This window comes from Mauremys reevesii, linkage group 22, assembly GCF_016161935.1.
Source record: "Mauremys reevesii isolate NIE-2019 linkage group 22, ASM1616193v1, whole genome shotgun sequence".
Taxonomy (NCBI): Eukaryota; Metazoa; Chordata; order Testudines; family Geoemydidae; genus Mauremys; species Mauremys reevesii.
This window is the reverse complement of record NC_052644.1, coordinates 1,319,851-1,346,856: the sequence shown is the minus strand read 5'-3', so window position 1 is coordinate 1,346,856 and position 27,006 is coordinate 1,319,851. Positions and strand designations below refer to the sequence as shown.

General features: G+C 70.6%; 4 protein-coding genes across 8 annotated transcripts; 2 read left to right on the top strand and 2 right to left on the bottom strand.

Annotated features, from left to right (window-relative positions):
• The first annotated feature begins 1,485 nt into the window (after positions 1 to 1,485).
• Positions 1,486 to 12,817, top strand: LOC120388410 (mitogen-activated protein kinase kinase kinase 10-like). Of its 2 annotated transcripts, none has more exons than XM_039510222.1 (8): positions 1,486 to 2,915; positions 3,777 to 3,957; positions 4,127 to 4,553; positions 4,794 to 5,034; positions 9,351 to 9,473; positions 10,362 to 10,500; positions 11,766 to 11,878; positions 12,605 to 12,817. In XM_039510222.1, exons 1-8 carry the CDS (start codon positions 2,210 to 2,212, stop codon positions 12,724 to 12,726), a joined length of 2,052 nt encoding a protein of 683 aa, XP_039366156.1. In that variant the 5' UTR covers positions 1,486 to 2,209; the 3' UTR covers positions 12,727 to 12,817. The 2 variants fall into 2 exon arrangements, with proteins under 2 accessions (XP_039366156.1, XP_039366155.1); XM_039510221.1 differs by having other exon boundaries at positions 12,320 to 12,817.
• A 525-nt stretch (positions 12,818 to 13,342) lies between these two features.
• LOC120388789 (mitogen-activated protein kinase kinase kinase 10-like) lies at positions 13,343 to 14,105 on the top strand. Its single transcript, XM_039510874.1, has one exon. The coding sequence runs from the start codon at positions 13,343 to 13,345 to the stop codon at positions 13,766 to 13,768; it is 426 nt and encodes a 141-aa protein (XP_039366808.1). The 3' UTR covers positions 13,769 to 14,105.
• A 2,111-nt stretch (positions 14,106 to 16,216) lies between these two features.
• TTC9B (tetratricopeptide repeat domain 9B) lies at positions 16,217 to 20,117 on the bottom strand. Its single transcript, XM_039510256.1, has 3 exons — positions 19,452 to 20,117; positions 17,767 to 17,949; positions 16,217 to 17,202 (listed from the first exon to the last, which is right to left on the bottom strand). The coding sequence occupies exons 1-3, from the start codon at positions 19,771 to 19,773 to the stop codon at positions 17,114 to 17,116; spliced, it is 594 nt and encodes a 197-aa protein (XP_039366190.1). The 5' UTR covers positions 19,774 to 20,117; the 3' UTR covers positions 16,217 to 17,113.
• Positions 20,118 to 20,922: 805 nt separating this feature from the next.
• On the bottom strand, positions 20,923 to 26,662 carry LOC120388739 (cyclin P). 4 transcript variants are annotated; one of them, XM_039510785.1, is made up of 9 exons: positions 26,507 to 26,662; positions 25,995 to 26,069; positions 25,150 to 25,243; positions 24,628 to 24,761; positions 23,977 to 24,085; positions 23,702 to 23,857; positions 22,907 to 23,065; positions 22,065 to 22,243; positions 20,923 to 21,371 (listed from the first exon to the last, which is right to left on the bottom strand). In XM_039510785.1, exons 1-9 carry the CDS (start codon positions 26,576 to 26,578, stop codon positions 21,042 to 21,044), a joined length of 1,308 nt encoding a protein of 435 aa, XP_039366719.1. In that variant the 5' UTR covers positions 26,579 to 26,662; the 3' UTR covers positions 20,923 to 21,041. The 4 variants fall into 4 exon arrangements, with proteins under 4 accessions (XP_039366719.1, XP_039366718.1, XP_039366720.1 ...); XM_039510784.1 differs by having other exon boundaries at positions 25,995 to 26,072; positions 26,507 to 26,660; XM_039510786.1 differs by having other exon boundaries at positions 23,983 to 24,085; positions 25,995 to 26,072; positions 26,507 to 26,660.
• Between the last annotated feature and the right edge of the window lie 344 nt (positions 26,663 to 27,006).

Here is a 27,006-nt window from a genome sequence, read left to right as displayed (position 1 = left end):
GTTTCTCTAGTGCACGGGATACCGACACGCTGAGCTGTTCAGGGCAGGGACCATCTCTCACCCTGTGCACCAACCAGCCCTACGGGGGCGCCCCCCGCTCAGTCGGGACCTCTGGGTGCTACTGTCATGCCCATAAGTAGTAACAACTTTCAAGATTAAACAATACAGCACTTTTCTCAGCCACTGCAATGCAGCCACCTCTGGGGTGGAACGTGGCAGCTGCTCAGCGACAGGGCACAGGCAGCACTTACCTAGGGCTGAACTGCAGCTGCCTCTGAGTTGGCGTGTAGCAGCTGTTTAAACAGGGCTCACTTGCCCAGCATCAAGATGCAGCCACCTCTGGGGTGGGCCGGGACTGCTGTTTACTGGTGGTTTATTTGCAGCGCCGGTGCTGAGCCGAGCGAACCTCCACACCCAGATACACGCATGACGTAGCTTAGCGGCCGACGTCTGAGGAACCCGGCTGGGGCCGGGGGAGGCCAGCTGGGCGCAGCCCGGGCTGGGGGATTGCTCTCCAGTCACACCCTTGCCAGCTCACTCGCTCGCTCGCTTTTATCCCGACTCTCGTGACCTCGGCCCGTGGCAGGGGCCTTGCTGCCACCCTGCTGACCGGCACGAGGCGCCGGGGAAAAGGCTTCGACGCTGCGGGGAAGGCCCTGGCCTCAGCTGCGCCGCTGTGGCGTGGGGGCCGCTCCGCCGGCTGGGCGCTTGGCCGTCCCACCCCAGAGCAGGGCACGTTGCCCCACCTGGCCCAGCTTCTCCGCCCGCCGGCTGGGCCAGGAGGCGGCAGCGGGCACCGCCGGGCCTGGGCTCCCCCCACATCACCCCCCTGCCAGAGAACTACAAGTCCCAGCCTGCACCGGGGCGGCTCGCCGGGTCCCTGGACACCCCGAGACCAGCTGACAGCCCCGGCGGAGCCCGGGCACCATTAGAGGAGTCGGGGAGGGGCGCGGGGGGAGGCGCGGGAGATGCACTGAGGGGGGGCTGCGCCCCGCGGCCAGGACCCCCCCGCACCCCATCTCCAGCGGGGCGAGCGGCTGCTGCAAGCCCGGGGGGGAGGAGGCGGCGGCCGCTGCAGAACCAGCTGGGGGGGGGTGACCCCCGCCGCCCCCCGCCCCCGGTGCGGCAGAGGAAGGTGCCCGGGGCGGGCCCGGAGGTGGCAGCTCCCGGCGGCGGTGAGGCTGCGGGCACGACCGAGGCGAGCTGAGCTCTCCGTGGGGTGCCCCCTCCGCCTGCCAGCCGTGGGGTGCCGCGGGGCTGGATTCCCTTCAGAGACGCCGGGGCCGGGCGCAGAGACCCCCACGGGCCGGGGCCGGGCGCAGAGACCCCCACGGGCCGGGGCCGGGGCCGGGCGCAGAGGCCCCCACGGGCCGGGGCCGGGGGCGGGCGGAGAGACCCCCACGGGCCGGGGCCGGGCGCAGAGACCCCCTCGGGCCGGGGCCGGGGCAGGGCGCGGGCGCACCGGGCAGCGGTGCCAGCCGGGAACAGGTGAGGCGAACGCTCTGCCAGCTGCTGGGTGGCAGGAAGTGGATGTGTCCCAGCTGGCGCCGGGTCCCGCCCTGCCACCTCGCCGGCTGGAGCCCTCGTGCCCTGCACCCCGGGGCACCCATCGCAAGCGCCCGCGGGCTGGTGGGCACCTCTAGCCTCACAGAGCCAGACCCAAGCCTGGGAGAGACGAGGCTCCGATCTGGTCCCTGGTGCAGCCAGGGCAGCTGCGGTGGAGCCGCGGCTCCGGGCCCCGGGCCCTCGCTCCCCGTCCACGCGGGGCAGCTCCTCAGCTATTTACCTGTCCTCAAAGAAAGCATAAGGCCTCCTTTCTTCTGAGCGAATCAGCGCCACGGCCGGGCAGAGCCGGCACCCGGAGATGCAAAGGCTGGACGCGCCGGTCCCTCGCTTCAAAGGGAAGCAACGCAATTGAGAGGTGCAGGGGGGACCCAGCCAGGCTCCAGGGAAGGCCCCTGCTCTGACTGTGCCTTGTGCTGCAGGGGTTAGTCCACAGCGCCAGCCACCCACCTGCGGCCCACGCCTGCCGGGCTGCAGCCGAAGGCGACGCGCCGGGAGCTCTGGATGTTGCTGCCGTGGTGGGAGCGGGCACCGGGGGCCAATCCCTGGGGCAGCGAAGGCGGGCGGCTGTCCCCGCTCAGAGCACGGAAGCATGTCCCAGCAGCACGCAGCCACCTAGGCCGGCCGGCACGGCGGAGGGCCCAGGATGGAGGCTGGGCACAAGGCGCTGCCTGGCGAGGAGGCCGGGGATGGGCCGGAGGACGGCGACGGGGGGTGGAACCACAAAGCCAACCCCTTCTGGACGGCTGTCTTCGACTACGAGGCGGCGGCGGAAGAGGAGCTGACGCTGCGGCGCGGCGACCTGGTGGAGGTTCTCTCCCAGGACTCCACCGTGTCGGGAGACGAGGGCTGGTGGACGGGGAAAATCGAGGACAGGGTGGGTGTCTTCCCCTGTGACTACGTGGCCAGCAGCCCCCCGGGTGGTCCCTACCCTCTGCCGCTGGAGATCTCCTTCCAGGAGCTGCTGCTGGACGAGATCATCGGGGTGGGGGGCTTCGGGAAGGTCTACAAGGGCGTGTGGCGGGGGGAGGAGGTGGCGGTGAAGGCGGCGCGCCAGGACCCCGACGAGGACATCAGCACCACAGCCGAGAGCGTCCGGCAGGAGGCCCGGCTGTTCTGCATGCTGCACCATCCCAACATCATCGCCCTGAAGGCCGTGTGCCTCCAGCCCCCCAACCTGTGCCTGGTGATGGAGTACGCCCGGGGCGGCGCCCTCAACCGAGCACTGGCCGGCAGGAAGGTGCCACCCCACGTGCTGGTGAACTGGGCCGTGCAGATCGCCCGCGGCATGAACTACCTGCACAACGAGGCCGTGGTGCCCATCATCCACCGCGACCTGAAATCCATCAACGGTGAGTGCCGGGGCCAGGGGGGAGCAGGGGGGCAGCGCCGGGACAAAGGGCCAGACTGGTGGCCCCCCCACCCGAGGATTGACTCCCCCAGGCATGTGGGTGCCCCTGGGGTGCGAGTGGGGGCCACACCACGGGGAGGCACTGAGACCTGCCAAGCTCACTTCACACGTTGAACAGCTGCTGGCAGGAAAGCAGGTGTTCCAGGATGGGACTGGCATCCTAGAGGGCACAGGCCCCTACCCCATTCCCTGCCACACACCCCGAGCCAGCCAGGCCCTGCCCTGGGGTGGGATCGGAACCTGTGTCCCCTGAGGGGCCAGGCCCCCGCCCCATTCCCTGCAGCCAGCCAGGCCCTGCCCTGGGGCCGGATGGGAGCCGGCGCCTGCTAGAGGGGACAGGCCCCGTGCCCCATTACCTGCCACCCGCCCCCCCAAGCCAGCCAGTCCCTGCCCTGGGGCCGGATGGGAGCCAGCGCCCCCTAGCGGGGACAGGCCCCTGCCCCATAGCAGTCAGTCCCTCCCTGTAGCTCAGGTTCATGGGGCAGAGGAGGTGGCTGCGCCCCAGCACTGAGCCCCAGTTCTCTGCCCCCCACAGCCCATGGACACTGACTCCCCACTTCAGCCCCAGGCCTGAGCAGGGGCTGCATGGTCGCTATGGAGACGCATGAGCCCTGGTGCACCCCCGGCATCCTGTGGCCTGGGTCCCAGGAGGGGTGCTGCTGGGGGAAGGGGGGGCTGAGACCCCCTCCAGCCCCTGACCGGGCAAAGGGGGGGGCAGTCAAGGGACAGGGCAGCTTGGGGGGTACCCTGGGCCCCTCCCCTTGGGTGCCCCCTCACACCCCCTCACTCTCCTGCCCCCCAGTCCTGATCCTGGAGAAGATGGAGGCCGGGGAGCTGGGCGGCCGCACGCTGAAGATCACGGACTTCGGGCTGGCGCGCGAGTGGCACAAGACGACCAAGATGAGCGCGGCCGGCACCTACGCCTGGATGGCGCCCGAAGTCATCCGGCTCTCGCGCTTCTCCAAGAGCAGCGACGTCTGGAGGTGCCGGGGCCGGGCAGAGCGGGGGGCCCCCAGGGGAGGGGGCTGGATCCCAAGGGGCTGGGTAACCTTGGTGGGGGGGGTCACAGCATGGCGGGATGGGGGGGTCACCCTGACCCCCGGCTCCATGCTCAGCCCTCCCCCGCCAGCCCAGCCTGTCCCTGTGCTGCAGTTTCGGGGTGCTGCTGTGGGAGCTGCTGACCGGGGAGGTGCCGTACCGGGAGATCGACGCGCTGGCCGTGGCCTATGGCGTGGCCATGAACAAGCTGACGCTGCCCATTCCCTCCACCTGCCCCGAGCCCTTCGCCCGCCTGCTGGCAGGTGAGTGCCCGGGGGGGACGGGGTGTGGCTGGGGGGGCTCGCACCAGGAGGGGGGGCTCCAGGGGTGCCCCGGGGCCCGGCTGACTCTCTCTCCCGCCGCAGAGTGCTGGGACCCCGACCCCCACGCCCGGCCGCCCTTCGGGAGCATCCTGGGGCGGCTGGTGGCCATCGAGCACTCGGCCATGTTCTCCATGGCCCTGGACGCCTTCCACTCACTGCAGGACGACTGGAAGCTGGAGATCCAGCAGATGTTCTGTGAGCTGCGCGCGAAGGAAAAGGTGAGTGAGACACCCCCCCCCATTGCAGCCCCCCCTTGGGGGCCCCCCCAAGCCTCCCACAGGTCCCCCGGCCCCTGATCCCTCCTGGGACCCTCCATAGCATCCATGCATGGCACAGACCCCCCCCCTTGGCCTCCCACAGCCCCCGATCCCTCCTGGGACCCTCTGTACTGCCCATGCATAGCACAGCCCCCTGCCCGGGTGCAGGCCCGCGCCCCACGCTGTGCCCCTGTGCCCCAGGAGCTGCGGAGCCGGGAGGAGGAGCTGCTGCGGGCGGCGCAGGAGCAGAAGACACAGGAGGAGGAGCTGCGGCGGCGCGAGCAGGAGCTGGCCGCCCGCGAGATCGACATCGTCCAGCGCGAGCTGCACCTGCTCATGGACCAGCTGGGCCAGGAGCGGCCCCGGGTCAAGGGGCGCAAGGGCCACTTCAAACGCAGCCGCCTCAAGCTGCGCGACGGGAACCGCATCAGCCTGCCCTCAGGTACCCCCCTGCAGGCCCCCGCCGCCCCACAACTGCATCAACCTGCCCTCAGGTACCCCCTGCAGCCCCCGCCGGCCCCTGCGCCCCACAACTGCATCAACCTGCCCTCAGGTACCCCCCTGCAGGCCCCCCGCCGGCCCCCCTGCGTCCCACAACTGCATCAACCTGCCCTCAGGTACCCCCCTGCAGGCCCCCCGCCGGCCCCCCCCACCCACATCACCTGCCCTCAGGTACCCCCTGCAGGCCCCGCCGGCCTCCCTGCGCCCCACACCCACATCACCTACCCTCAGGTACCCCCCTGCAGGCCCCCTGCCCCCCACCCACATCAACCTGCCCTCAGGTACCCCTGCAGGCCCCGCCGCCCCCTGCGCCCCACCCACATCACCTGCCCTCAGGTACCCCTGCAGGCCCCGCCGGCCCCCTGCGCCCCACCCACATCACCTGCCCTCAGGTACCCCTGCAGGCCCCGCCGCCCCTGCGCCCCACCCACATCACCTGCCCTCAGGTACCCCTGCAGGCCCCCGCCGGCCCCCTGCACCCCACCCACATCACCTGCCCTCAGGTACCCCTGCAGGCCCCGCCGGCCCCTGCGCCCCACCCACATCACCTGCCCTCAGGTACCCCCTGCAGGCCCCCGCCGGCCCCCTGCTCCCCACCCACATCACCTGCCCTCAGGTACCCCTGCAGGCCCCCGCCGCCCCTGCGCCCCACAACTGCATCAACCTGCCCTCAGGTACCCCCTGCAGGCCCCGCCGCCCCCTGCGCCCCACAACTGCATCAACCTGCCTCAGGTACCCCTGCAGGCCCCCGCCGGCCCCCTGCGCCCCACAACCGCATCAACCTGCCCTCAGGTACCCCTGCAGGCCCCCGCCGGCCCCTGCGCCCCACCCACATCACCTGCCCTCAGGTACCCCTGCAGGCCCCGCCGCCTGTGCCCCACAACTGCATCAACCTGCCCTCAGGTATCCCCCTGCAGGCCCCCCGCCGGCCCCCCCCACCCACATCACCTGCCTTCAGGTACCCCCCTGCAGGCCCCCCGCCGGCCCCTGTGTCCCCACCCACATCAGCCTGACCTCAGGTACCCCTGCAGGCCCCCGCTGGCCCCTGCGCCCCACAACTGCATCAACCTGCCATCAGGTACCCCCTGCAGGCCCCCGCCAGCCCCTGCGCCCACACCCACGTCACCTGACCTCAGCTATCCCCTGCAGGCCCCGCCGGCCCCTGCGCCCCACAACCACATCAACCTGCCTCAGGTACCCCTGCAGGCCCCCGCCGCCCCCTGCGCCCCACAACTGCATCAACCTGCCCTCATGTACCCCTGCAGGCCCCGCCGCCCCTGCGCCCACAACCACATCAACCTGCCCTCAGGTATCCCCTGCAGGCCCCGCCGGCCCCCACCCACATCACCTGCCCTCAGGTACCCCTGCAGGCCCCTGCCGCCCCCTGTGTCCCCACCCACATCAGCCTGACCTCAGGTAGCCCCTGCAGGCCCCTGCCAGCCCCTGCGCCCACCCACATCACCTGCCCTCAGGTACCCCCTGCACCCCCCAGCCCGCAACACTTCCTGCCACCCCCCTGTGCCCCACATCCTCCCGCACCGCATAACCGCATCAGCCTGCCCTCAGGTACCCCGCACTGCCATGGGTTCAGGTCTGCAGGTTGGCACACTGTCACCCAATGGTGCTCCGCCCACTGTCACATCTGCTCCTGGACCCACATCACCCCAAGGACCTCGGCCTCCTCTGTCACAGCCCCCCAGCCCTGCCGTGAGCCACACTCCCCTTTCCCGGGGGCACGTGCTGCACCCCAGCTGTCCCGCCCCCTCCCCAGCTGTCCCGGATTGACCGGCTGTGCCGAGGGGGGGTGGGGAGAAGTGACACCTTCTGCCCCGGAGACTGGACAAAGACAGGAGGAGCTGGGGGGAGGGGGGAGAGAGCAGCTAGAGGAACTTTTTAGTTTCAGTTTGGCCTGGGGGGTGCAGTGCAGGGAACCCCAGGCTGGGGTCTAAGCTCCCTGAACCCCCAGAAGGACTCGATTGAGGGGTCCTGGTTGTAGCTACTTGCTCTGCTTGACTGGCCGGCTGAGAGTCACCGTGAATCCCAGGAAGAGGGGGGCGCGGGGCCCGGACTCCCTGACCCTCTGTGACACCGGCCACTTCCCCATGGCCCCAGCAGCCTCCTCGCCCTTCCTCAGCCTGCAAATCCCAGCAGCCAGGCAGGAGCTCGCCCAGCTCCCCCGGTCCCTGCTAGCAGCTCTGCTCCAGCCAGGATGCCACTGCCACTGCCACTGCCACTGCCACTGCCACTGCCACTGCCACTGCCACTGCCACTGCCACTGCCACTGCCACTGCCAGGCCTCCCTCCTACAGCACCAAAGAGTAACTGACCCTGCTCAGCCCTGCAGCTCTTTTTATATGGGCCTGCCGGGCCCTGATTGGCTGTTTCTCTCAGCCCCTCTCTAATTGGCTACCTCCTGCACCACCTCCCTAGGGCGCTATTAACCCCTTAGAGGCCAGGGTAGGGCCAGCGCCCCATCACAGTGCATGTCTCTTGCTGGGGGGTTAGTTCTCTCGTTCGGTTCCGAATCAGGGGCAAGAGAGATTGGAGCGGGGGTGGGGGACCAGCTCCTGTTGGTGAGAGACACAAGCTGGCGAGCTTGGCAGAGCTCTGCTCCTGACGTCTCCTCCCGCCTCGTCTCTCACATCCGGGGACCAGCCCAGCTACGCCCCTGGCACTGACGGCACCATCCTGACGCGGGGCGGGAGGAAGATGGGGCTCAGGATCCGGGGCAGCTCAGCCACTGGGGATGCTCTGGGCGGGCGGGTTGGCCATGCCAGTGTTGCTCTGGACCCATGTCACAGAGTCCCCGGGCGATGCTCTGGAGCTGCTCCCCACCAAGCCAGGCAGGACTCTGGGGAGCCTCCTCTCCCTCGGAGCAGCCTGTCTGCAGGGCAAGAAGCTCCCACGGCTTCACCTCCTGGGTCTCTCCTGGGAGCATTCAGCCTCCTCTGCCCCTCCGTGCGCTTCCCCCAGCGAGTCCGCCCAGGCGGGGTCCTGGGGGGCCACAGGGTCCTGCCCCCCCACTGCGCAGTCAGACGTGACTCTCAGCCAGCCAGTGACACAGAGGTTTATTCGATGACAGGAACAGGGTCTAACACAGAGCTTGTAGGTACAGAGAACGGGACCCCTCGGCCGGGTCCATTCTGGGGGGCAGTGAGCCAGACCCCCACGTCTGCACTTCACTCCTCGTCCCCAGCCAGCTCCAGACTGACACCCGCCCCAGCCCCTCCTCTCTGGGCTGTGTCTCTTTCCCGGGCCAGGAGCTCACCTGCTCTCTCTGTCTCCAACACCTTTAGCATCCCCTTGCAGGGGGAAGGGCCCGGCCATTAGTTGCCAGGAGACAGAGTGTCGGCCATTTATGCACACTGGAGACTTAAGAAATGCACAGGGGAAACTGAGGCACCCGCACGGTATTCAGAGGAAACATTAAGAACAGTCCCAGGACGCCGCCTGACTGGCATGGTCAGGTCCCCTCCTGCACAGGTCCTGCTCGGGCCAGGCCCTCGTCTCCCCACTCTCTTTGGGATCTCCCCTGAATCCCAGTGGGGCTCGGTGGGAGGACTGGGGGGCTGGTGTCGCAGCCACAACGCTCCCACCACAGCCGCCCCGAGAGCAGACGCTCTCGTGTTCTGCCCCAGCCCTCTGTCCTGGGCCCCAAACCAGCGACGGGTGGAACAATCCAGCCTCCTCCGTTTGTCCACCGGTTAGACCCAATTCCTGACCCACCCGTTTGGTCCCTTGTTTTCTGCGCCGCGGGTGCCCGGCACAAGCTTCGCCCGGCCTCGGGCGGAATCCGTCGCTCCCGGGCCGGCGCCTCCTCACCGCTTCGTTCGACCGTTTCACAGAACGGAGCAGCGGGAGCCTTCGCCAACCTTTGCCGGCTCTCCTCCAGCGGCGCTTCGGTTGGGTACATTCGTAGGCCTGGTTATCTCAGCAACTGACCCCCCGTACGCCCCATATCCCCCCGTATGCCTCATAACTCCCCCATACACCCCATATCCCCCCGTACGCCCCATCTCCCCCGTACACCCCATAACTCCCCTGTACGCCCCATATCTCCCCCTTATGCCCCATATCCCCCATACGCCCCGTAACGCCCACCCTGCCCCCACTGCATCATAGCAGCTGTGTCAGGCTGCCAGGCCGGGGAGATCTGCGGCAGTGCAGGGTGCCCGCGGCTGCCTTGAGGGGGTTCCGGGGGGCTGAGCTCCGGGGGGGGGCTGGGCTCGGGGGCTGATCCGGCCTCTCTCCCCCCAGGCTTCCAACACAAGATCACGGTGCAGGCGTCTCCCACCCTGGACAAGCGGAAAGGCCCAGGAGCCAACGGCACCAGCCCCCCCGTGAGCCCCATCATCATTCCCCGTCTGCGGGCCATCCGCTGTGAGTACCCTATAGCCCCCCACGGCCCTCGGAGCCCCCCAGAGCCCCCCTCACCCCCATCGCCCCCCAGCTCCGGCCTGCGGGGCATCCGCCGTGAGTACCCTATAGCCCCCCCAGGCCCTCGGAGCCCCCAGAGCCCCCTCACCCCCATAGCCCCCAGCTCCGGCCTGCGGGGCATCCGCCGTGAGTACCCTATAGCCCCCATGGCCTCGGAGCCCCCTCACCCCATAGCCCCCATAGCCCCCCAGCTCCGGCCTGCGGGCCATCTGCCGTGAGTACCCTATAGCCCCCATGGCCTCGGAGCCCCCTCACCCCCATAGCCCCATAGCCCCCAGCTCTGGCCTGCGGGCCATCCGCTGTGAGTACCCTATAGCCCCCATGGCCTCGGAGCCCCCTCACCCCCATAGCCCCCCAGCTCCTGCCTGCGGGCCATTCGCCGTGAGTACCCTATAGCCCCCCATGGCCCTCGGAGCCCCCCCGGGAGTACCCGAAAGCCCCCCAGCCCCCATCGCCCTCCCTCACCCCCATCGCCCCCCTCACCCCTCTAGGCCGCCTGTGTGAATTTGCCCCCCAGCTCTGCCATGATTCCTCCTTCCCTTGCTGGGTCTCTGCTGCCCAGTCTCAGGCCAGGCCAGGCCTCCTGTGGGGCTGCCCAGAGGCAGGCTCGGGGGGGCTGGGCCCTGCTGGGCCGGGGAATGGTTGTGGCTCCTGTCCCGGATCCAGGACCAGAACTGGCACATTATGAGCCAGTGTCCCCCGGCTGGGGAAATGCCCCCCCCCGTCCATCTCTCCCCCCCATCTGAGCCCAGAATTGTCCCGCCCCCCTGGCCTGCAATGTGGGCAGCTGGGCCAGGACGCAGGGGGTCCCGCTGACCCCCCTCCTTGCAGTGACGCCTGTGGCCGGCAGCCAGACGTGGGGCCGCAGCGCGGGGCTGAAGAAGGAGGAGCTGGCGGGGAACAAGAAGAAGGGGCGCACGTGGGGGCCCAGCTCCACGCTGCAGAAGGAGCGGCTCGGCGGGGAGGAGCGGTACGGGGCCAGGGGCGCCAGGCTGGGGGCCGGGGGGAGGGGTTCTGGGCCCAATTCGGGTAACTGCATGTCCACAGGCACTGGGCTGGGCTAGCAGGGGCTGCGGGTCGGGAGTGAGGGGCACCGGCAGAGCTGGCGGGGGGAGCAGGGGGCTGCGGGTCAGGAGTGAGGGGCACCGGCAGCGCTGGCGGGGGGAGCAGGGGGCTGCGGGTCGGGAGTGAGGGGCACCGGCAGAGCTGGCGGGGGAGCAGGGGGCTGGGGGTCAGGAGTGAGGGGCACCGGCAGAGCTGGCGGGGGGAGCTGGGGGCTGCGGGTCTGGAGTGAGGGGCACCGGCAGAGCTGGCAGGAGGAGCAGGGGCTGTGGGTCGGGAGTGAGGGGCACCGGCAGCGCTGGGGGGGAGCAGGGGCTGCGGGTCGGGAGTGAGGGGCACCAGCAGAGCTGGCAGGGGGGAGGGGGGGCGGGGTCAGGAGTGAGGTGCACGGCAGCGCTGGCGGGGAGCACGGGGCTGCAGGTCGGGAGTGAGGGGCACCGGCAGAGCTGGCAGGGGGAGCACGGGGCTGCAGGTCGGGAGTGAGGGGCACCGGCAGCGCTGGCGGGGAGCAGGGGCTGCAGGTCGGGAGTGAGGGGCAGCGGCCCCGGTGGCTGGGGGGAGCCGGGGTCTGCGGGTCGGGAGTGAGGGGCACCGGCAGCGCTGGCGGGGGGAGCAGGGGGCTGCGGGTCGGGAGTGAGGGGCACCAGCAGAGCTGGCAGGGGGAGCAGGGGGCTGCGGGTCGGGAGTGAGGGGCCCCAGCAGAGCTGGCATGGGGGAGCAGGGGCTGCGGGTCAGGAGTGAGGGGCACCGGCAGAGCTGGCAGGGGGAGCAAGGGGCTGCGGGTCAGGAGTGAGGGGCACCGGCAGAGCTGGCAGGGGGAGCAAGGGGCTGCGGGTCAGGAGTGAGGGGCACCGGCAGCGCTGGCGGGGGGGAGCCGGGGGCTGCGGGTCGGGAGTGAGGGGCACCAGCAGAGCTGGCATGGGGAGGGGCACCAGCAGAGCTGGCATGGGGAGGAGGGGGGTGCGGGTCAGGCGTGAGGTGCACCGGCAGCGCTGGCGGGGGGAGCACGGGGCTGCAGGTCGGGAGTGAGGGGCACCGGCAGCGCTGGCGGGGGGAGCACGGGGCTGCAGGTCGGGAGTGAGGGGCACCGGCAGCGCTGGCGGGGGGAGCAGGGGGCTGCAGGTCGGGAGTGAGGGGCACCGGCGGGGGGGTCTCACCGTCTCCCCCGCGCAGGCTGAAGGCTCTGGGCGAGGGCAGCAAGCAGTGGTCGTCCAGCGCCCCCAACCTCGGCAAGTCCCCGAAACGCGCCCCCATGACGGGGGGTTTCGCCAGCCTGACGGAGATGGGTACGTGCTGCTCCTGCCTGGGGGGGGCCAGGCCCCGGGGGGGGGCGGGGGCCTCGGTGTCTCCGGCAGGGGGGTGAGGGTCCGTGTTAGCCACCCCCAGCCCAGCACCCCGGACGCCGGGAGCTGGGGGGGGCGAGGCCTGGTGGGGGGGGCCTGAAGCAGGGAGCTGGGGCGAGGCCTGGTGGGGGCCCAGCAGGAGCTGGGGGCAGGGCCTGGCAGGGGGCCCAAGCAAGGAGCTGGGGGCAGGACCTGGCAGGAGGGGCCAGCAGGGAGCTGGGGCAGGGCCTGGCGGGGGCCGAAGCAGGGAGCTGGGGGGGGCAGGGCCTGGTGGGGGGGCCCCGAAGCAGGGAGCTGGGGGGCAAGGCCAGGCGGGGGGGCCCTGGGCAAGGGCTGGGGGTCGCTGTGCCCCCACCCTGACCCCGTCCCTCTGTCTCCCCCCAGAGGAGTACGCGGAGGCGGAGGGCAGCGCCCCCCAGTCCCCGGCTGAGCTGCCCCCCAGCACCGAGGGCCCGCGGGGGGCCGGGCCCCACAAGCGCAGCGCCGTGGCTCTCCTGGGCTGCGCCTCCGTCCTGGCTGCGGTGGCGCTGGGCAGCGACCTGCTGGAGCTGGGCCTGGGGCCGGCGGGGGCCGTGCCCGCGGGGGGGCCGCGCCCGGGGGCACCCGGGGCCCCCCAGCTCCGTCACGCTGCTGTCGCTCTCCTCCCTCTCCGACTGCAACTCCACCAAGTCCCTGCTGCCCTCGGACGAGGAGCCGCCCCCCGGACCCCCGGCCCTCGGCGCCCCCCCCGCCCACAACCCCTGCTGGACCTCCGGGCCGAGAGCTTCAAGAGGACCCGCGCCAGTCGCTGACGCCCACCCACGTGCCGGCCGCCCGGGCGCTGACCCGCGGGCACCGCGAACGCCCTCGGACGGGGCCCTGCGCCCGCCCGGCCAGCAGGGGCGCCCGGGCAGGTGAGTGGGGAACCGCACACCCCGCGCAGGATAACACCGGTGTGGTCCTGGCCCCTCCTCACCCCAGCCCCTGCCTGCGCCTCACCCCAGCCCCTGCCTGCGCCCACCCGACCCACCCGCCCCTCCCCACGGCCCCCAGCACCCCTCCTCACCCCTCAGCCCCTCCCTGCCCCCATTCCTGCATCTATCACACTCAATCCCCCAGCACAGCCCACTCACCTCACCAGCCTGTCGGAGACCCCACCTGCTACCTCCCAGGTGCTGGGGCTGTTGGGGGGTCCGTGGGCCCTCGTTTCTCATGCCCCCCCCAACCCCTAGGCCCCACTCCCCCTGCCGGAGCCAGGGCTCGACCCCAGGAGTCGGGGCTCCCCGCTCCCCCTAGAGGGCCTGGGGGGGGTGTCTGGGGAGTGGTGCGGGGGGGGGTGGCAGCTGTGTGAGAAGTTGGGGCTGTGAGGTGGAGGGAGGGGGGGCCCATAGTTCAGGGGAGCTTTGTGGGGGGGGCCTGGGGGGGGTTATGGGCTGCAGTCACCCAGGCCATCTAAGCTGGTTTGCTCCCCCCCTCCCCACAGGCTCCCAGGAGACCCTGGACCCCCCCGCGCTCTTCCCGCCCCCGTCGCGGCGCAGGCCCCCCGAGACGGAACCGGCCGTAGAGCGCCCCAAGACCCTGGAGTTCGCGCCCCGGCCACGCCCCTCGCCCGCCCGCTCCCACATCGACCCCTGGAAACTCGTCTCCTTCGGAAGGACTCACCACTCGTCCCCGGGCAGCGGGTGCGAGACGCAGGGGGAGCTGGACGGAGGCGGGGGGGAGCGGCCGGACCCCCCCAGCGCCCGCCAGACGCTGCTGGACATAGACATGGAGGGGCAGAGCCAGGACAGCACGGTGCCGCTCTGCGGGGGGGCACCGCACTCTGACAGCCTGGATGCCGACATGTCCCATTGACCCCCCAGAGTCCGGGGCACCTCCCATGAATGTACACCCCCCCACAGCCGGCGTGGGGCACCAGACCTACCTGTGGGGAGGCCCTCTTGGATGGACCAACCTCTTTACTGTGCGCCTGTACCACCATCCCCCATCCTGCTGCTGACCCCATTTCCCACCCTCAGCGGGCTGAGATCCCACCGCACCCACCAACGGCTCCAAAGGCTTTGCTGTGGGAGAAGCTGCTGCCTCCGAGGAGCGGGGTTGGGAAGGGAATTGTGGGGGAGGGGAGCATGTGTATTTATTGATGGGGGTTAAGGACCCCCACCCCTATTTAAATTCCATGTGGTGTTTGTTTAAAAAAAAAAAAAGAAAGGTTAAAAAAACCAAAGAACCGTTCTGAGCCAGCAGGGGGTGCTTGTCCCCCATGAACGCAGTTACTAAGGTGGCATTTCCACGCCAGCTGTGCATGCAGCTGAGCCCCCCCCCAACTGCTTACAGGGGCCCCTCCCTCACCGGGCACTGAGCTGCAGCCACCTCTGGGGTGGGACTTGAGTGCTGTTTATCCAGGGACACGCTCCCTCCACCCCTGAGCTGCAGCCACCTCTGGGGTGGGGCATGGGGACTGTTCAGACAGGGACCCAGCTGTCCCATTCTCCCCTTCTGTACCTGCTGGCCCCCAGCTCCTCCCAGCGCTGGGACTGGAACCCAGGAGTCCGGGGACGTTGGGGGGGGGAGGAGGGGTTATGGCCCCCTCAACTTTGCACGGGGTGCTCAGAGGCTGGTTCGCACACAGGTGTCTGCTGCTGCCCAGGGCGAAGCCGGTCCCGCACCCTGGTCCGGGTTTGTCGAGCTTCCCCCACAGGGGTCAGGCTGGGATGCAGGACACCTGGGTTCAGTGCCCAGCGCTGCCCCTGCACATCCTGCGCCAGCCCCCGTGCCACAGCCCTGCTCCTGCACAGCGCGGGGCCTGGCCAAACCCTGACGGCACCGGTGCTGGGCCAGGCCAGCCCAGCCGTGCCACATGGCCCCGTGGGATCGGCCAGGAGAGCAGCCCCCTCCCCGGGCGCTTGCTGCGGTGTCCTGACTCCCAAGGGATCACCCCCAGTCCTGCCCCCCGAGCCCAACAATTGCCAGCCTCTGCGCCTGCTGCAGTACTGCCCAGGGCCTCCAGGGGGCAGGCAGGGCCCTCGCCAGCCCCCCTGCCCGTGAGTCCTGGCTCCTACTCACCTCCCAGAGAACCCTGGTGTCCGGGTTCCCAGCCCCCCCCCCCAGCTCTAACCAATAGACCCCACTCCCCGCCCAGAGCCAGGGAGAGAACCCAGGCGTCCGGGTGCCCAGCCCCCGGCCCCCCCGTGCTTTAACCACTGGTCCCCACCCCTCCCAGCGCCAGGAAGAGAACCCAGGAGTCCTGGCTCCGCCCCCCCCCCCGGTCTAACCACTAGCCCCCACTCCCCACCCTGGGGGGCGCTTTAGATGCCATTGCAGCTGTGGTGCCATGGTTACCATAGATCGCTGCTGATTGGCTGGAGGCAGAACAGCTCCCCTCCCCCCAGGTCTCACCCCAGGCTGGGCCCTGCTGGGAAATGCAGCGTCTCCCCCTCTGCAGCCAGGGCCCGACCCCTCCCTTCTGTGGGGCGGCCGGGGGGCGGGAGGGGCCAGGAGCCAGGACACCTGGGTCCAACGCCCGTCTTGGCCCTGCTGCCCCTGGGCCGGCCTGGCTGGGCAGCGCCCAGCCCCCCAGGGGGCCCTGCGGCGGGTACGACTGGGAGCCGAATCCCCTGGCCCCGGGGTGGGGTCACCCCCCAGCTGGGCTGGAGCACCCCAGGGCTTCCCACCCCACACGCGGGGCTGGGCGAAGGAATCGCAGGCCTGAGATGTGACCCACACGCACCCTGCCCCCCAGGAGCCGCCCCCACCCCAAGCCACGTGGCCTGGCCCGGCCAGCTCAGGCAAACCCCAGCCCGGTTTGCGGCTCCACCTGCCCCCTGGGCGCAGCCGCCCCCCCCGCCCCCCGGCCCAGCAGGCTCTCAGCAGACTCAGGCAAACCCCAGCCCGGTTTGCGGCTCCACCTGCCCCCTGGGCGCAGCCCCCCCCCTCTGGCCCGGCCCAGCAGGCTCTCAGCAGACTCAGGCAAACCCCAGCCCGGTTTCCGGCTCCACCTGCCCCCTGGGGCCAAGGCCCCCGACACTTTAAGGAGAAGCCAAGATGCTGTGGGCCTGGGCAGGGGCATCTTCATCCCCCCCCGCAGCCCCAGCCGGGCAGCCCCCCACCCAGTGGCCCCCCACCCACCCCGTCCGCTGCAGGAGGCTTCCCCCCCACCAGAAATAAATGGACAGGAGAAAATCAACATGGTTTTTATAGCATCTACCTTGGGGGGCGGGGGGCAGGTAAAGAAACCTTCCACAAGAAAGCAGAGCAGCCCCCCTGGTGCCAGAGCCCAGGCTCCCCCCAGCCACAGGCCCCACCTCAGTGCCTCCCACCTGCAGGGCCCAGCTGGGGGTGGGGGTGTAGCCCCCCCCTCGGGCTGGGCCCTGGGATCCCACGCAGCCCGTGTTGGGGGCAGGCTGCAGCCCTGGCATGGAGGGCAGCGAGCCCAGGGCCCCCCCGACATGCTGTGAAATGGGGGGGTGCCCTCAGCCCCATGGAGGGGGGCAGCAGCTGGCCGCTCTGTGGGTTCTGCCCCCTGAATTGGGGGGCATGGGGGGTGACAGGAGGGGCTCCATGCCAGCCCCACCCCCATGGGTGCCTGGAGGTCTGGGGGGATGCTGAGCCCCAGGCCCCTTGGGGTTTACCGGGGCAGGGGGAGTTGGGCCCTGTGGGGGCCCTGGACCTGCAGACGCCCCCCCTCCCCTCACTCCTCCTGATGCCATGGTAACCCTGGGGGAAGGTGGGTCCCACCCCACCGAACTCCACTGTGGGGCTGGGGGCCAGGCAGGCTGCTTGTGTGTTCTGGGGGGCATCCCCCCATCCCACAGACATGCCCCCCCACACCATGGGGGACAGTTTGCCTGATGCTACGGGGTCAATTTATCCCTGCACCAGACTTGAGGGGGGGGTGAGAGAACCTGCCCCCCCTGCCGCTGGCTGGAGCAGCCCGCAGGCTGCTGCCATGGGCCTGGGGGGGTCACTCCAGCAGTGGGGTCAGGAAGCCCCCCCGCCCCCCATTGTGAGGGCTAGAACTGGGCGGGTCCGTGGGGGCCGGGGCGTTGGGCGTGTAGGACTCACCCCCCCCAGCCGCCACCGCCGAGGGGGAAGGAAACGGGCTGAAAGGAGAGAGCAGGGGACAGAGCATCTGCCCCGGGGGCTCGGTCCGGCCGGGGGGGGGGGCTGGGGGCCAGGGCCCCGTGTGGGGGAGCCCCGGCCCTACGCCATCAGCTCCTGGTAGCCGGCCCGCTGGGCCCCCCGCAGCATCTTCAGCTCCGTCAGCTGGATGTAGCGCAGCACGTTGGTGTCTGTGGAGAGAGGAGAGGGTGAAACCGGCCCCAAGCCCCCTGCCCCACAGTGCTCCCTTCTGCCCCGCCCCCTGCCAAGCCCTCGCCCCACAGCACCCCCTGCTGCCCCACCCCCTGACCCACAGCGCCCCTGCCACCCGCCCTGCCCCATGCTGCCCCACAGCGCCCCTGCCGAGCCCCTGCCCCACTCTCTGCCCCACAGCGCCCTGCCGAGCCCTCACCCCCAGTGCCCCCTGCCCCCAGCGCCCCTGCCGAGCCCCTGCCTGCCCCACCCTCTGCCCCCAGCGCCCCTGCTGAGCCCTCACCCCCAGCGCCCCTGCCCCCAGCGCCCCCTGCCAAGCCCCTGCCGCCCCACCCCTGCTGAGTCCCTGCCCCACAGCGCCCCCTGCCACCCCCGCCCTGCCCCACAGCGCCCCCTGCCGAGCCCCCGCCCCACCTGCTGCCCCCCCGCACCCTATGATGCCCCCGCCCCTGCCCCACAGCACCCCCTAGTGCCGAAGCAGGACATAGGCCATGCATGGCCCTTGCTCTGGCCCCTCGCGTGGGGCGAACTCGCGCTCTCACCTGCGGGCTCCCGGCTCTTGGCCTCCTGCAGGTAGAGGAGGGCGCGGGCGTAGTCCCCGAGGTGGTAGCAGGCGATGCCGGCCCGGTACGTGGCTTTGAAGTTGCTGCGCTGTTTCTCCAGCACTTTCAGGCAGTATTCGCGCACCCGCTCGTAATTCACCAGCTCCGACTGCAGCAGGCAGGCTGGGGGCAGAGGCAGTCAGTGGGGCTGGGGCGCGCGGCCCCCCATGTGGGCAGAAAGACGTGCTGCCTTCAGCGTCCATCCCCGCAGCACGGACCAGGCGCTGCCCAGACCTAGGCCAAGACCAGCCCAACCCCCAACCTGCAGCCCCCTTCTTCCCCCGCCCTGGGCTCCCCCCACAGCTCCGCCGGAGCCCCTCACTCCCGACCCGCAGCCCCTGCTAGCCCAGCCCCGCCGGTGCCCCTCCCTCCCGACCCGCAGCCCCTGCCAGCCCAGCCCCGCCGGTGCCCCTCACTCCCGACCCGCAGCCCCTGCTAGCCCAGCCCCGCCGGTGCCCCTCACTCCCGACCCGCAGCCCCTGCTAGCCCAGCCCCGCCGGTGCCCCTCACTCCCGACCCGCAGCCCCTGCTAGCCCAGCCCTGCCGGTGCCCCTCACTCCCGTCCCACAGCCCCTAGTGTCCCAGGTGAGGGGCTGGGCCAGAGAATGTGTCAATTAAAATATAGATATTTAAAGGAGTTGGAAAACAAAATAAAGTTTCCCAGGCAGCTGCCCCCCCCCCCCCGCCCATGGGTCCCAGCAGGGGCACAGGGCCCTGCTCTCTGGAGCTCGCGTCACCTCAGCCCCCTGCGTGGGGGCTGGAGGAGGCAGCTCCCCCAGCCATGGAAGGAGATGGGTCCCTGGGCCGAACCGGGGGCTCCCCCCTGTGGCCCAGCTCCGGGATAGGTGGGTGCACGTGGCCGGGGCCTCAGGAGCTGCAAACTGTGGGACCCCGGGTCTCCCATCCCCCTGGGCTGCCCTTGGCCTGTCTCACGGGGCTGCACACGTTGTGGGGGGCAGCAGAATCTGTGGCCCGGACCCCCCGGCAGCTGGCAGGGCACCGCAGGGGGCGCCCCACACGCCAGTGGAGAGACGCTAGAAGCCTGGAGCCTGGCTGCTCCCACCAGTGTTTTCTGGTGCAAAGCACAAGTGAAACCCTCGTGCGAAGTGCCAGACTGCACAGAGCAACAGTGTAAACAGCTGTGCATGGGGCAAGCCCCTGTGTCACATGGGTCCAATCCTCAACCCGGCTCCAGGGCCACCTCCAGACTGACCCCAGTGGGACAGCAGGCCCCCACCAGCCCCACTGAGCAGCCCCATCACAGGCAGGAGTGACTTCAGCGAGTGCGCGGGAGGGGAGGGAGCAGGATCAGAACCAGCCCTGACCCAGTGGGGAGGGAGGGAGCAGGATCAGAACCAGCCCTGACCCATCGCAGGCAGGAGTGACTCCGGAGTGACCTCAGCGAGTGGGGGGGAGGGAGGGAGCAGGATCAGAACCAGCCCTGACCCATCGCAAGCAGGAGTGACTCCGGATTGACCTCAGAGGGGGGGACAGGGCTGGGATCCGAATCCGGCCCCATGTCTGCCTGGCAGTGGGGGGTGTCCCCCCACCGGATGGCGTCTCCACCAAGTGCCAGGCGAGGAAATGAGGTGCGTCCCCCCCCCAGCCCCTTGGCCGGCACTTACCCGTCAAGCTGTCGTAACACTCCACCTCGGTGCTCTCCACCAGCCGCAGCTGCTCCTCGGTGAGTGGGCAGCGCGGCGGGTCCAGCGGGCTCTGCTCCGGGCTGGCCGCCCCGGCCCGGCCCTGCACCCCCTTGAGCTGCAGCAGGGCCCGGTGGTATTTCCCGATGGCCTCCCGGAACTTCTTCTCCTTGTAGCACCGGTTCCCGTCCACCTTGAACTCCACGGCCTTCTGGATCTCGCTCTCGGTGGCGCCCCCCTGGGCGCGGGCCCGGTGCCCCCCGCCAGCCCCCAGGCAACCCTGGCCCCGCTCCTGCTCTGCCATGGCCCTGCTCAGGGGCAGCGAGCCATGCGGGGCGCTGGGGGGGCCCTGGCCGGCCGCCACTCGGGCAGGGGTGGGGGAGCAGCGAGGATGCGCTGCCTGGCTCTGCAGCAACAGCACCAGGAAAGCTTCCCCCGATGCATTGTGGGAATATCCCGCCGCATCACAGCAGCACTGACCTGAGATGGCTCCGTGTTAAAAAGCCAGGAGTCCCTTTTTTTGGTGGTGGGGGGGAGTGATCAGGGAATTAATCTGGGGACCCCCCCTTTGCAAACCCTCCCCCACCAGGAATTGTTCCCGGGACACCTGAGTCACAGGCTGCAGCCTCTCTGGGCTCCCCCAAAGCACCACCAGGGCTGGGGGGGGGGGGAAGGCAGACAGCAGAGAGAGCATGTGGGGCGGGGGGGAGGACACCTTGCACAATGGGGCCCTGTGTGCATGTGCATCCACCCCCCCACTTCACCACCAGCCCAGCCCTGGGCTCCCCCCAGCTCTGCCAGTGCCTCTCACTCCCGACCCGCAGCCCCTGCTAGTCCTGTCCTGCTCCCCCCAGCTCTGCCGGTGCCCCTCACTCCCGACCCGCAGCCCCTGCTCCCCCCCAGCTCTGCCGGTGCCCCACCCTCCTGACCAGCAGCACGTCCTGCTCCCCCCCAGCTCTGCCGGTGCCCCTCACTCCCGACCCGCAGCCCCTGCTCCCCCCCAGCTCTGCCAGTGCCCCTCACTCCCGACCCGCAGCCCCTGCTAGTCCAGTCCTGCTCCCCCCCAGCTCTGCCGGTGCCCCTCACTCCCGACCCGCAGCCCCTGCTCCCCCCCAGCTCTGCCGGTGCCGCTCCCTCCTGACCTGCAGCACCTGGCACCCCAGGACCTCAGGCCGGACCCCCACCATGGTCTGAGCCCCGCCAGCGATGACCCAACCATTCCCTGGGGGGCAGAGTCCCCCCACCTGGGGAAACCACCAGAAACCTGCCCCCTGCTGGTGGCCTGGGCCAAGGGCTGAGCAGCTAGAGCTGGGGGGGGGCCTCCAGGGCATCCCCCCCCCCAGTCACCCCACGAGCAGCCGGCTCCAGGGTGATTAAAACACTTTATTGGACACACGTGCACGGCCTGGTTCTGATCACACCAGCTTCTTTTTTTTGTTTGTTTGTTTGTTTGTTTTTTTTTAAGGCCTGTGCGGGGGGGCCAGGCGTCCCCCCCCAATCCCAGCCCTTCAGGGCCGCCGCAGGCCCATGGCCCAGGCCTCTGCACCCAGAGCCGAGTGGGGAGCAACAGGCTTAGAGAAAACTGGCATCCCCCTGCGCCCCCCTCTCCCCATCCCTGTCCATCTGCCCCCCAGCTGCCCGACCCCCTTCCCTAGCCGGGGGGGGACACAGCGCCCCCCCGAGCAGGGCTGCCGTGGAGACGCCCAGGCCCGTCCCCGCCGGGCTCAGGGCGCCGGGCTCCGGCAGCGGGCGAGGTAGTCGGAGCCGGCGATGGCCGGACTGGTGCTGGCCCCCAGCTTCTGGGGCCGCGAGTATTTCAGGAAAACAGCCTGGAGGGTGGAGCCGCCGGCCCGGAGCGCGGCCCTGGCCATGGGGCGATGTACAGCACCTAGCGCCTCTTCGCTGCAACGAGAGCGGGGGCAGGGCGTCACCGGCGCGGGGACCCCCCACTACCGGGTGACCCCCGTACTCCCCAATGCCCAGCGTGGGAACCCCCCACTACCGGGTGACCCCCGTACTCCCCAATGCCCAGCGTGGGAACCCCCCAACCACCCAGTGACTCCCCTACTCCCCACTGCCCGGCACGGGGACCCCCCCCACTACCGGGTCACCCCCGTACTCCCCACTGCCCGGCACGGGGACCCCCCCACTACCGGGTGACCCCCATACTCCCCACTGCCTGGCACGGGGACCCCCCCCCACTACCGGGTGACCCCCATACTCCCCACTGCCCGGCACGGGGACCCCCCCCACTACCGGGTGACCCCCCATACTCCCCACTGCCTGGCATGGGGACCCCCACCACCACCCAGTGACCCCCCCCATACTCCCCACTGCCTGGCACGGGGACCCCCTCCCCCACTGCCTGGCACGGGGACCCCCTCCCCCACTACCGGGTGACCCCCATACTCCTCACTGCCTGGCATGGGGACCCCCACCACCACCCAGTGACCCCTGTACTCCCCAATGCCTGGCACGGGGACCCCCCCACCCCACTGCCCGGTGCGGGGGCTGTGGCTCCGTGGCCCACCCGGGCCCCAGCCCGCCAGAGCGAGACCCCTGGACAGCAGTGCCGCCTGCACCCGTCTCACCCACCTGTACAGGCAGAGCTGCGTGGAGCCCTCCGGCCCGGCGCCCGAGCCCCCGGCACCCGCCTCCTGCTGCACCCGCTGCGCCAGGCCCAGGGCAGCCGCGGCCAGCTGGGCCGGCTCGAAGGCCGCACAGTCCGCCTCCATCAGACACAGCTCCAGGAAGTACGTGGCCAGGTGATGGACCTAGGGGGGGACCACGGGTCAGACCGATTCACAGACCCCCCCCGTCCCACTGCCAGGAAACCCAGCACCCCTCGCCCGCCCCTAGACCCCACTCTCCCCCCAGAGCCGGGGAGTGAACCCAGGAGTCCTGGCTCCCAGCCCCCCCTGCTGTAACCACCAGCCCCCCGCCCCCCGAGCCGGGGAGTGAACCCAGGCGTCCTGGCTCCCAGCCCCCCCGCTCTAACCACTAGACCCCCCTCCCCCAGAGCCGGGAGTGAACCCAGGAGTCCTGGCTCCCAGCCCCTGCTCTAACCACCAGCCCCACTCCCCTCCCAGAGCCGGGGAGAGAACCCAGGAGTCCTGGCTCCCAGCCCCCCTGCTCTAACCACCAGCCCCCACTCCCCTCCCGGAGCCGGGGAGAGAACCCAGGAGTCCTGGCTCCCAGCCCCCCGCTCTAACCACCAGCCCCCACTCCCCTCCCAGAGCTGGGGGAGAACCCAGGAGTCCTGGCTCCCAGCCCCCTGCTCTAACCACTAGACCCCACTCTCTCCCCAGAGCTGGGGGAGAACCCAGGAGTCCTGGCTCCCAGCCCCCCGCTCTAACCACCAGCCCCCACTCCCCTCCCAGAGCTGGGGGGGAACCCAGGAGCCTGGGGCTGCGGCAGGGCCCGGCCCCGGCACTCACCTGCGGGGCCCAGCGGCCCAGGGCGCCCAGCAGCCGCAGCAGGTGCAGGGGGTTGGTGTAGCCCAGCTGGAAGTTGAGGCGGGACAGCACCTTGCGCTCCATGCGCAGCAGCTCCCGGGGGCTGAACGAGTCCTCGGCCATGAAACAGAGCTCGGCCGGCTGGGGGGGGGGGGGGTGTCACCCCGACTGTCAGCCCCGGCCCCTCCCCCGACTCTCCCCGCCCGGCCCCCCACACCATCCCCTGACTGTCACCCCGCCCCTGACTCTCCTCCCACCCACCCCGACGCTGTCCCCAACTGTCAGCCCCGGCCCCTGACGCCGCCCCAACTGTCAGCCCCGGCCCCTGACGCCGCCCCGACTCTCCCCGACTCTCCCCTCCCGGTCCCCTGACACCGCCCCCTGACTGGCACCCCCGCCCCCCTGACTCTCCCCTCCCGCCCCGATGCCGCCCCGACTGTCACCTCCCAGCCCCTGACTCTCCTCCTGGCCCCTGACACTGCCCCGACTGTCACCTCCCAGCCCCCGACTCTCCTCCCGGCCCCTGACTGTCACCCCACAGCCCCAACACCACCCACCTGACCCCCGACGCCTACGTCCTGACTGTCACCCCACCCCGACGCCACCCCAACTCTCCCTCCCGGCCCCAGCCCCCGACTCTCCTCCCGGCCCCCGACACCGCCCCCGACTGTCACTCCCCAGCCCCCGACTCTCCCCTCCCGCCCCGCTCTAATCACTAGCCCCCAATCCCCTCGGCAAGCTGGGGAGGAACCCAGGCGTCCGGGCGCCCTGCCTCACCTCGGGGACGGTGCACTCCTCCACTTTGCAGGCCAGGAAGAGGCAGGTGATGCCCAGCAGCTGCAGGGCCGGGACCCGCACTCGCGCCACCTTCATGTAGGCATTCATCAGGTACACAGCCAGGTACAGCGTCTCGTCCGCCAGGCCCAGGTACTCCTGGGGGACCAGGGCACCGGGGCAACCGTCACCAGGGCAACGGGGGGGCACCATTGCCCATTTTATACAGGGGGAAACTGAGGCACCCCACGGTGCCAGGCGCGGGGGAGGGGTCTCACCGATACCTACGTGCACCTGCACGAGCCAGTCGACGATCAGCGCCCGCATCTCGGCCGTCAGGGCGCGCGGCACCTCCCAGCTCCGGAAGACGTAGCTGGATTGTTTCCTCTGGGGACGGGAGCCACACGTGGGGACGGGGCAGCGGCCGAGCCCAGGCCCAGAAGGGACACGCCACGGAGCTGGGCCAGACCGGGGAGAGAACCCAGGCGTCCTGACTCCCGGTCCCCCTCCCCCGCTCTAACCACTAGACCCCACTCCCCTCCCAGAGCCGGGGAGAGAACCCAGGAGTCCTGGCTCCCAGCCCCCCTGCTCTAACCACTAGGCCCCACTCCCCTCCCAGAGCCGGGGAGAGAACCCAGGAGTCCTGGCTCCCAGCCCCCCTGCTCTAACCCCTAGGCCCCACTCCCCTCCCAGAGCCAGGATGGGACCCAGGAGTCAGCTGGAGCCTTGGGGTTGCTCCTGGGGGGATCCCCATTTTTCATCATGGGGGTAGTCGTGGGGGGGGGGCTGGTCCTGACCTGTCCAACCCCCCAGAAAGCTGCTCCCTCCCCCAGGAACATCAGCCATGGGGCAGCTGGGAAGCCACCGTCATGTGACCTTTAACCCCACCCCACTGGCCCCGCTGCCCCGCCAAGCCCCCCCGCACGCACCATCAGGCTGGTGAAGATGTCCCAGGCGTAGTCCTGCTCCAGGGCCATCCCCAGGCCGACCAGCGCCTGCCTCAGCTCCTCGGCCAGCGCCTCGGGCAGGCAGAGCAGCGCCTGGGCCCCCCCGGGCAGCCCCCCTGCGGGGAGAGACGGGTCACCGGCCACGCTCCCAGCGCCCCCACGGGGAGAGACGGGTCACCGGCCACGCTCCCCCCAGCGCCTGCTCCCCCCCCCCCGCGGGGAGAGACGGGTCACCAGCCACGGCCAGAACCAGGCAGGGGACTAACCAACTTTTCACTCATGGCTCCCCAGCCCCTAGGCACCTTCCCTCAGGAGTCCTGGCCCCTTGATCCCAGTGCTGGGGGCTCCCAACAGCCGCCCCACCCCAGAGGCAGGCGCATTGTGGGCTGCCTGGTGTGCAGCTCCTGCGGCTGTGGGGCCCTGGGGGGGAGGGGTGCTGGGATGGTTGCACCTGAGCCCCCAGCCTCCCACCCCACGGCCCAACCCCTCCGGCCAGGCCCCTACCTCTCTGCAGGACGGGGGTCGCCGGGATCCTGGAGCAAACAGCTGCTGCTTTCTCTGGCGCCGCCTCTCGGACCCGGCTGCCCTGCGGCTTCTTCTGCAAGAGAGAGGGGGGTGGGCGGGAGCCGCCACCAGCCCCGCACCCCCAAACAGCCCACCGGGGCAGTGCCGCAGGGGTCCCCCAGGGACCATCAGTGCCCAGCTGCCATGGGGGGGGACCAGCCACCCTAGGATGACGGGTCTGGGACCCCGAGCCCCCCAGAGCCTGGCAGCCCCACACAGAGCCAGGCCCCTCAGCCCCGGGGGCGTTTGGGAGAAGGACCCCGGCGTCCTGGCCGACACCCCGAGACCCTGCCGGGATTCGCCGCCCAAGAGCGGCCCAGGCCCCCCAGGAGCGCAGCAACTGGCCAGAGGCACATGCCCCCAGCCCCTGCTGCCCCTAAGGCTGGGCTGGCCCAACTGGGGGCCTCCTTAGTTACTTCCTCCTGCCCCCCATGGGGGGACCCCTCCAAGCCGCTGTGACCCGTCCCTGCACGGTCCAAGCTTGGAGAATGCCTGTCTATTAGGTGCGTTACGGTAGCACCCACCCCTCCCATCGTGCCAGGTGCGAGATCAGGGCCCTGCCCCACAGAGCTCCCAGGCTGCACAGGCTCCTTCTCCCCATGGACAGGTGGGGAAACCGAGGCACAGATGTGGGGTCCTGGGCAGCAGCAGCAGAGCTGGGAGCCACGCTCGGTCGCCTCAGGGCCCGTCCGGCTGCTCTCGAGGCTGCAGCCCCCGGGACGGGGGGTGGTGGGTGCTGCACAGGCAGCAAATGGGCCCCCCGCCCCTCCGGGCTCCAAACTCACCTTCCTGGCCCCCTTGTCCCCGCCAGGGCCCTTGTTCTTGCTTTTCAGCGGCTCCCGTCTCTCTTCTGCCTGCAGCTGCTGAGAGACCTGGGGGTCAGGGGCGTGACCCCACCGTGGGGGCAGGGGGGATTCCTGGACCCCCCCACACTCCCTAGGGGAGCGAGCGCCATGGGGCCAGGCTGAGCTGCCTCCTGGGGCTGGGGGACCCCAACCTGGGCCCTGTCCCCCAGCAGGGAGCCCCCACAGGGCAGCCCCAGGACTCCTGGGTTCCAGCCCCGGCCTTAGGGGGGAGCTTGTTATGGGCACAGGCTGCCCCCACCCCAGCAAGTGCTCAGGACCCAGAGAACCTGGCCTGGGCAAGGGGGGGGGGCTGGGCCCAGGGCCCAGCCTGGTTCACTGGGGGTGGGGCAGGGAGCCCCCCTCCCCCATAGTCCAGCCCCCACCGGGCCCCACAGGGCTACGGGGGGGAATCTCCCAGGGGCCTTTGGCAGCCCCCAGGCCCAGGCCGGTACCGGTCTCTGCGGGGGGGCCCAGGCTCTCCGCTCATGGTAGTTGGGGGGCGGGCCCAGCGCAGCGCACATCATCCTGCCGGCGAGAGGCCCCGGCCCCGCTAATTAACGCCTCGTTAAGGGCCGGGGGGGCCCGTGCGCTATTGGTGCAGCTCAGCCCAGGTTAGCGCCCGGCCATTGGCTCAGGCGGGGGCGGGAGGGATTGAGCCGGAGCGCAGGCGGATGGGGACGGTCCGTTCCCAGGGGCTGAGTCTGTTCATCGAGCCCCGGGGCGCACGAGGTCCCGGGACGCGGCAGGGTCGGGAAAAGCCCCTGGCCTGGCCCGGCCCAGCACAGCCCAGCGGGGGGAGTGGGGCACGTTTCTCCCCTTTGCGGAGTCATCAAAGCACCTGGCGGTTCCAGCCTGAACAAGGGCAGAGCCATGAATAAAATGAGGGGCTGCGGGTCGGGTGTGCGGGGCACTGGCAGAGCGGGGGGGGAGCAGGGGGGCTGCGGGTCAGGAG

Bases quoted from the DNA above. Each gene is read 5' to 3' on its own strand.
- LOC120388410 (XM_039510221.1), top strand. From the start codon at position 2,210: ATGGAGGCTGGGCACAAGGCGCTGCCTGGCGAGGAGGCCGGGGATGGG. The intron at 10,501-11,765 runs GTACGGGGCCAG...TCCCCCGCGCAG, and splicing joins CGGCTCGGCGGGGAGGAGCG to GCTGAAGGCTCTGGGCGAGG. The intron at 11,879-12,319 runs GTACGTGCTGCT...GTCTCCCCCCAG, and splicing joins CGCCAGCCTGACGGAGATGG to AGGAGTACGCGGAGGCGGAG.
- LOC120388789 (XM_039510874.1), top strand. From the start codon at position 13,343: ATGGGCTGCAGTCACCCAGGCCATCTAAGCTGGTTTGCTCCCCCCCTC.
- LOC120388739 (XM_039510784.1), bottom strand. From the start codon at position 26,578: ATGATGTGCGCTGCGCTGGGCCCGCCCCCCAACTACCATGAGCGGAGA. The intron at 24,086-24,627 runs GTGCGTGCGGGG...TCCCGTCCCCAG, and splicing joins ACATCTTCACCAGCCTGATG to AGGAAACAATCCAGCTACGT. The intron at 23,858-23,976 runs GTGAGACCCCTC...CTGGTCCCCCAG, and splicing joins GCAGGTGCACGTAGGTATCG to GAGTACCTGGGCCTGGCGGA.
- TTC9B (XM_039510256.1), bottom strand. From the start codon at position 19,773: ATGGCAGAGCAGGAGCGGGGCCAGGGTTGCCTGGGGGCTGGCGGGGGG. The intron at 17,950-19,451 runs GTAAGTGCCGGC...CTCTGCCCCCAG, and splicing joins GTGTTACGACAGCTTGACGG to CCTGCCTGCTGCAGTCGGAG. The intron at 17,203-17,766 runs GTGAGAGCGCGA...CTCTCTCCACAG, and splicing joins CAAGAGCCGGGAGCCCGCAG to ACACCAACGTGCTGCGCTAC.